At 40.9% G+C, this 8,255-nt stretch overlaps 1 protein-coding gene across 1 annotated transcript; it reads left to right on the top strand.

Annotated features, from left to right (window-relative positions):
* Positions 1-2,164: 2,164 nt before the first annotated feature.
* LOC148040357 (uncharacterized) lies at positions 2,165-6,639 on the top strand. The gene has a single exon (XM_087698746.1). It carries the CDS (start codon positions 2,379-2,381, stop codon positions 4,986-4,988), a length of 2,610 nt encoding a protein of 869 aa, XP_087554872.1. The 5' UTR covers positions 2,165-2,378; the 3' UTR covers positions 4,989-6,639.
* The last annotated feature ends 1,616 nt before the right edge of the window (positions 6,640-8,255 follow it).

Raw genomic sequence — 8,255 nt, 5'->3', positions numbered from 1 at the left:
ATTGATTGTGTGTATTAAATAATGGATGGAGGAAAAGTGTGATTAATAGACTTGGCTACTCAGAATACAAATGTCAATGGCCTTGTAATTTGTAGCTCCAAGCATTGGCAACTAGTTTAAAATTCAAATGAAGGTAGAGAGAGAGAGAGAGAGAGCCTATATAGCGTGGTCCTTAGTATGGCAAGTTTGCATAGTCTCACATGTAAACTCCATAATCAAAGTAGTTCTTGTCATGACCAATGCAAGCGACCGTATCTTGTTCCCAATATTTTTGTAGATGGTGTCACCTTCTCATATTTTTGTAGTTAGCATCATCAACTGTTAGTATTTTCTTCCTTCTCATTTTTCTATAGACTATAGCATCTTCTCTATATTTGCATATGACATCAAACAACAACAACAACCATACCTCCTCCTTTTCTATATTTCTCCATTACAGGTTTGCACAAAGCTTTCCTTTGAAATGTAAATCAATAAGTTCATTGACCCTAACAAATGCCAGTTTGAGTGTATCATGCAAAAGTACATCCTCCATTAAGAGAGGTTATTCACGTATATAGGAGTCAATGTTGCTACGGAGTTTGTCCCCTCCCTCCCTCCCTCCCTCCCTCCCTCCCTCCCTCTCTCTCTCTCTCTCTCTCTCTCTCTTTGTGCGCATTCCCAGTATCAGCGTATATTCTTGGTATCAGTCCTAGTATCTTTAGTATTAGTCCCGTTGATATTAGTATGCATTCCCAGTTTAAACATTCCATGTATTAATCCCTATGTGTGTGTAAAATCGTGTGGTATACTGAGAGAAAGGAGACAATAACCTTAACAATATATGTTCGTATTTGGAAGAGAGAGAGAGAGATGAGATGAGACCACACATGTACTTAGGCCTATGCCCTTGCATCAACTTACCAAAGTATTTAGTTGAGAGTGAAGTAGACATCAACCTCCAACCCTTGCTTGCAAAATGGCCGTTCACGTATTAGTGGGGATTGAGAAGGGCATCAAAGTTGTTGATAAGGCATGCATGTGGTTGTTGTTATGATGTCATGATGGTGAATTTCCTTCCACTTTTCGATTTGGATAGAGGAAGGAATGCTTTTCTATCCATATTGATGTCCTTCAAACTCCTCCCCTCTTGATGATGCCACAAACAAAGCCAAATTAAAGATTCACACCACCTCTCTTGCCATAGATAGATTGACATGGTGCTAAGGTCTAGCTAGTCATCATAGTCATCATCATGAGCACATGTATCAATGAGGATTGGCTGTGTAGCTCTAAGTTGCTATTATAAGATGTGGGATTATCGTTCTTGCCCACAGTACTTGGACTAGAAGATCAATAAGCACATCCATGCCTTGCCTATAAGCGACATTAAAGAGGATGCTGAGGGTTGTTCACGCTATCTAGCTCAATAACGAAACATTGAGAGTCATGAAAACTCACTGAGGTGGACTGAGTGAATACATGAACAGAGCTACATGTCTCCCAAAGATGGAGAGTGAGCATTGTAGACGTTCAAAAATAAACCTACAAGTTGTAGCATGTGTCCAACTAGGACAGGAAAGAGAGATAAAGAGAGACGGTCAATTTTGTTACCAAGCATAGACCTGCAATACATCTCCAAAGTGTTGAAGATGGCCAAATATAGACATGCAAGCTACAATCTGCCTCCGAACGGGATAGGGGAAAGAGAGAGAGACAATTAATCTTTCTCTACCAAACATAGACTTGCAATATCCCTCCAAAGCATGTGATTTAAAGGAGGGAAAAGTTGAAAGAGGGGAGTTTTTATTTTGAAATTTTAAAAATATTTTGAAGTAAATCAAGTTTGAGAGAACTCTACACTTGCCAGGTTGGGTAGGAGAAAGGTTTGGGATTTCTTTCCATACAAAAATACTATAGATATAGACATAGATAGATGGTGCAGCCCAGTGTCTAGCTGTTGTCTTGACATACAAGGTTGAATTGCAATAAAATAGTCTACACGAATACTCTGAGAGCGTGTGCCGTTGACTCTAATGACGATAGTAAGAAAAGGTAATGACCGGTTTTATATCGCCTGCTTGTTGGCGACACAGCGATTGCGAGACTTTCTCCTTCTTTTATGAATCAGTCTTAATTGGGGCAATCAGGACATGGTGGGCACCCTGATTAGAACAAAAGTCATTGTAAAGCTCTGATGGCAGGATTCTGTCCATTTCTTCAGCAATCAGTCTCAATTGGGGCAGTAAGAACATGGGGGCATTACCCCTGATTAGAGCAGAAATTACTGTAAAGCACTGTGGGCAGGATGTGGGCTAGCTCTGTGCATTTCTTCAGCAACCAGTCTTAACAGTGCGCATCAGCTTTACAATCAGCACTTTGGAAGGGAGACCACATGCATGTCTGAGCTTGGCTTGCCCAAGAAAGCAATGTCATTCTTTCCCTGTCTTGCAGACACCCTGCAACGATCACCCTTCCACAATCATGGAGGCTACAAGTTTAACATCACACAGTGCCAAGCTCTTTGCTTGTACTTCTCATCCAACTTACATAGGCTCTTTGGCAATGACATTTCTCTGACCTCCTCAAAACCTGACAAATCTAAATTGTGGAGCACTAAGGAATCGATCAGATTTACAATGAAATCTCTCTTGCAGGAGATGACACTCTCACGATGGTGGTCCACCTGTGACAAAACTGGAGGCCAATCGATGACTTCAAGCTCTGATGAAGACATTTCATCTATCCTGGATGAATTGCAGAGTGCACCACTGGCCATTCAGGAGCTGTATAGAGTAATCAAAGAAGCGGAGATGTTCCTTGATGCTTGTAGGGCATCTAAATGGTGGGTGACAGCTGTTATTCATGGCAGTTCCACAGAGGCATATGATATCCATTTCCATGATCTCATGTGGTGCATTGCTGGACTGAAACTGGCTTTGCAAAGCATGCGTGGAGCAACTGTAGAATCCCAAGAACAGATCATGCGGCAGGGCATCACCCAATGCTATGCTGAAATGGAAGCCCAAGTTTCGGATCATGTAAGCTGTCGAGAACAGGATATTCAATCTCTCCTTTCTCGGTTGCAGAAAATGAAGAACAAGAATGATAAGGTGAATCTGATAAGTAAAACGTTTTGGAGTGCTTCCAAGAAGCTCATGCATAGCACAGTAAGTTTCCTGGCACAAAGGTTGGCAGTACTGGCAGGAAAAGGAGAGTTAGAGTGTGCTTCCTTTATCTCCAAGAAGCTTCCTGCTAGTTTGTTCATAAGCAGTCAGGATCTGATTATCCCATCTCGACCGTATCTGATTGGTAGTGGCAGCTATGCCTCAGTGTTTCAGGCCTCTTGGTTGGGCCTGAAAGTGGCGGCCAAGCAATTCAATTACAGGGACTCCAAGACCTCGTTTGAGCATGAAGCAGCAGTACTTGTTGAGTTAATGGCATGCCCTTTCATTGTTCAGCTTTTGGGATGGTCTGTGGATAGTGGACGTAACACATGCTCGCTGGTTCTTGAGCATTTGCAGTGTGATCTTGCATCTTACATCACTGAAAGGAGGGAATTGAGGGAACCCCTTCAGTTACCAGTGCTGATTGATATTCTCCTGCAAATCTCGAGGGCCATGGAATACATGCACTCAAAGAACATGATGCACCGGGATCTCAAGCCCTCCAATGTTCTAGTGCAGCCCTTGGGCTCATGCAAGGAGCTAATGCAGGAGGGTTATGCACGTATAAAACTTTGTGACTTTGGTTTGGCCAGACGGAATGTTGATGGTTGGTATGGGATGACACCTCGAGTAGGTACCCTAGTGTATAGAGCACCTGAGGTTTGGCCTCTGTCGACTGAGAGTGAAGCTGATAGTGCACTATACTCATTTGAAGCTGATGTGTACAGTTTTGGAATGACCTGTGCATATTGCCTCACAGGACAGGAACCATTTGGATGTATAAAGACAACGGGGGAGCTGAAAGGGATGCTCAAAAGAGGCATCAGGCCGGAATTACCTTCTTTCTGTCCTCCTTTCCTAAATGAGTTTATTCAGAAATGCTGGTCACTGAATCCCATTTCTCGGCCTCCATTTTCCACCATTACTATGACGTTAAGACAATTCAAACTGCTTTTAATGAAAACAAGACATATAGAGGTGTTTCCTGGATTCTTGGCAAAATCAGAGGTTCCTGTTTCCCCTGCTTTGATATCTAATGAACAGCTCACTGGATTTCTATCAAAATCAGAGATCTCTCTTCCCACCATTATTATTTCATATGAAGAGCTTGTTAATGTGACCTCTAATTTTACTTGTAGAGCAGAAAATGTCACTCTAGACTCAAGTTTTTGTGGAGATCTCAGTGATGGATCAAGCATTCTTGTGTTACAGATCAAAAGTCCAGCTCAAAACAATAGATTCTGGACTGAAATATCAAAGAAACTTGAGTTGAGACACAGCAATGTTGTCCCTTTCTATGCGACTTGCATTCATGACTCTCGCAGTTGGTGTGTTTACAAGTACACACACAAGCAAGGATCTTTAGATGTTTGGTTACATGTTGCCAATCAAATGTGCAAGCCACTAGCCATCAAGGACTGCTACAGAGTTCTTGTTGGTGTTGCCTGTGGTATTCAGTATCTTCATGCACAAGAAGTTCTATTTTCTGTTACAGCTGAAAGGGTCCTGCTTGATGAGGAGTTTGAGCCACAGCTTCTGATTGACCATCTTACATGTGAAGAAAAGTTTGACAGCAAACAACAGAGACTTGATGTTCAGCAGTTTGGTTGTTTTGTTGAACAGATTTTGTCATACATAAACATTCATCATGGGTTGAACTCCGGTGAAAATTGGAAATTTTGCGAAGTACAAAGTCTCTGTTTGAATGAGAAAACTGTTGGCATGGACAGGGTTGTGGAGATGGTAGAGTCATTCTTTTATCCTGCAGGAAGGGTTCTTTCTGAATTTAGTGGCCACCTGGCTGATGCTGCAGCTGTCAACAGCACAATGCAACTGCTTTGAGGGAACAGTTTGCAATTCACAGGATATGAAATAGCAAACATGGATTTTGAGTCTGTTTGTATACAAAGGGCAAGGTAGGCTGGTTCTGGTTGCATGTTGGCAGCATTGACTGAAGGAAAATGTTGTAGTAGTACACCAAGTCATGTTTTGGACTCTGGAGTTAAGAAACAATGTTTTAAGTGTCAAATTCACAAAAGGAGACTCCAGCATTGCTAGGGGTCCTTTCTCCAATCTTCATTGGTTTTGGAAATAAATATTCACTTTCAGCTGGAGCTAAGCAGAAGCACCTCATTTTATCCGTGCTGTGCTGAGTTCTCCTTGTTCGGTGGCCCGAGAAGGAGGATCATAATTGTGGTCAAGCTCCACTATTTTCTTGGATCACAGATTACCCTTGGTGTCCATAGGAGATGCCTACATTGTTTCATGGCTAATATTTGGCAGGGAGGCATGGGTGTTTACATGTGTGGGTCTAATGGGGGGAAAAGAAAGCTTATTACATGACTTAATACAGATGTAGAATGCACAAATTTACAAGCAGTTGCATCTTCTTTTGTGGGAGAAGTGAGTAGAGATTGTGTGTGTGCATGCATGCACACGTGTGTTGATTCTGACTCAGTATTCTGGAGTTGCAATGCCGTTTCATCATGATCTTCAGCCTACGTTGTATTCAATGATTGCTTGGGCAGATAGACAAGTGTGTTGCATAGTCAAATTGCAACCGGTCTATGACTCACATAAAGCGGTAGTTCCTTCAATTAACACATGGACTTTACATACACACACATAAACAGAGACCTCTCTCCCTCGCTCAACACCAGATTGGCCCCAAAGACCAGCGCCCCTCTCGGTATTTCTTTATCAATGAAAAAATAGAAAATTACAAAAATGGTAATGTTCCAAAATACATAACCTGTGAACATTTGGTTTTCATCTCTTCTAAGTGAATCCTAGCTGCATAGGAGCAGTACAGCATGTCCAGATCAACATCCCTTTCTGTCCAGCATGTGCAGAATTCACTGTTCTTACTGTCTAGCACACTGTTCTTACTGTTCAGCATGTGCAGAGTATTGTCCAGCATGTGCAGAATTCATTGTTCTTCTTCAGTTTGAGCAGAGTTCACTGTTCTTACGATTCAGCATGTGCAGAGTTCATTGTTCTTATTTAGCATGAGCAGAGTTCACTGTTCTCATTCAACATGAGCAGCGTTCACTGTTCTTACAATTCAGCATATGCAGAGAAAACACAGAATTGTACCTTCGATGTAATCAATCCATCATGCAAAGCATTTCTTCTGAGAATAGAGAGAGAGGTGATCAGAGGGAGCAAGCTTTACCTCCGTGCTTGAGTCAGAGACGTAGAAGTACTCTCTATGGTTGGTTTTCTTGCAGCAATCTTCCCTTAGTTCCTTCAAACTTCATTATCCCATCTATCCCTTTTGCCTATTACGTTTTTTTTAATGCTCTCTCTCTCTCTTTTGGGAATTTGTGCCATCATGCATACATGTAACAATTTTCCTGTTTAAACCTTCTGGTCTAAAATTCTCCATGATCGGTGCAAAATTTGACCTTGGCACAGACGAGAGAATTAATCCTCGTGTAAAAACGAAGACAATGACATGAACAGATTCTAGGGTCCAAAAATAGTAACTCCCTAAATTTTAGGGATGGTGACCCCTATATTTCTCAAGTTGTTATGTGCAACTTTTATTATTACAACCACATTAAAAGTGTAATATGGCTCAGTTACAATGACTTATTCCGTGAACATTTTCACATGTGCATCTTCTATCTTGGCCAAGCTCATTGTCCTGCACCATCTCCAGTGGCTAAGCATACAGTCCCAAACCATTGGCATTTTGTTCTTCAGTGTCCATTCAATATGGAACTGGTCATAAGGCTCAGACAAACCATTAGTCCAATTTGTCCCAATGGCTGCCTCTTCTGGTCATGTAAAGATTTTGCTTATTCCAAGAGAACTCTGGGGGTAAAAAGCAACAATAATAAAAGAAAAGAAAATTAAAATATTTATATAAGTAAATAAGAAAAGCAACTGTAAAAAGTATCACCACCTGGTGACATACCCCCCTCTTGAAAGAAGCAAGCGACCTCGATTGCATGCCACACATGCTAACGGATGACACATGGCGATAACAAGATTCTCCATATTATTAGTGCCATCGCATGTATCACTTGCTAACAGATGACACGGGCCGATGGTAGGAGTTTTCTCACTACCATTTGTGTCATCGCAAGTTCAAGTCTCACATAGATGGAGGATTACATCTTGTATCCAACTATGATTATTAGGAGCCTTTCTAATATACATGTTTCCGGATGCAACATAGGGCGATAGCACGTATGCGTGAACTATTAGTGTCATAATATGTATATTCATTCAACTGAAGTGTAACAAATACAACTTCAAAGCACTGAGATTTCATTCAATGATACACATGTTAATGCTAAATATAAGCCATACATTATGCATTATTCAATGAGATAATATTCAACTGTACAATAGAGAATGTACATTACTTCAAAAAGCATTTTAAATCACTGTAGATTCCAGTAAGAAAGCCTCTCGGTAAAGTTGCAATAACTAAGGCGAATCTGCCAATTCAACCTCTTCCATCCATTTGGCATCCATTGCTGAATAGTTTTTGAACTTTACCAAAAATCTTCTTATAACTCTACCTTTCACTTTCCTATCCTTATGTGCCAGGATCTGCTCAGGAACTAGAGTATCATCTAATTCCTCTACTTTAGGCTCTTCCTCTTGAACCAAATCTTCTAGCAATTCACTAATAAAAGGTCTCAATAGGCTCACATGGAATGCATTTTGAATTTTCCAAATCTCTGGCAATTTCAGCCTATATGCTACGTCATTGATCTTCTCTGAGACTTGAAAAGGGCCATAATAACGCATACTCATCTTTGAAAACAAACGTTCCTTATCCTTCTGTTTTCTCAAACGTGCCTTTTCAAAATGCAAAAAGACCCAATCATTCTTTTTTAACAAGAGCTCCCGACGATGACTATCGGCAGCTCTTTTTTGTTTAGCTTGTGACTTTTCTAGGGCATACTTGACATTTTTATATGCTTCTTCCAATCTTTTACATAACGATCTGCTTCAAAGATCTTATCTTTTGTCTGCAAAATGGAAGGCAATTTCTTTCCACCTTCCACAATCTCAAAAGGTGCTTTGCTAGTAGATGAGTGCACTATATTATTGTATGTATACTCAACAAATGGCAAGTAGTGTTCCCAA

This window comes from Lygodium microphyllum, chromosome 2 (assembly GCF_053477565.2).
Source record: "Lygodium microphyllum isolate KBCC chromosome 2, Lygodium_microphyllum_v1.1.10, whole genome shotgun sequence".
NCBI classification, from domain to species: Eukaryota; Viridiplantae; Streptophyta; class Polypodiopsida; order Schizaeales; family Lygodiaceae; genus Lygodium; species Lygodium microphyllum.
Note: the sequence above shows the minus strand (reverse complement) of the source record. Positions and strands in the feature narration are given on the sequence as shown.

What these genes read in the sequence shown, in the direction of transcription:
- LOC148040357 (XM_087698746.1), top strand. Translation starts at nt 2,379, where the DNA reads ATGTCTGAGCTTGGCTTGCCCAAGAAAGCAATGTCATTCTTTCCCTGT.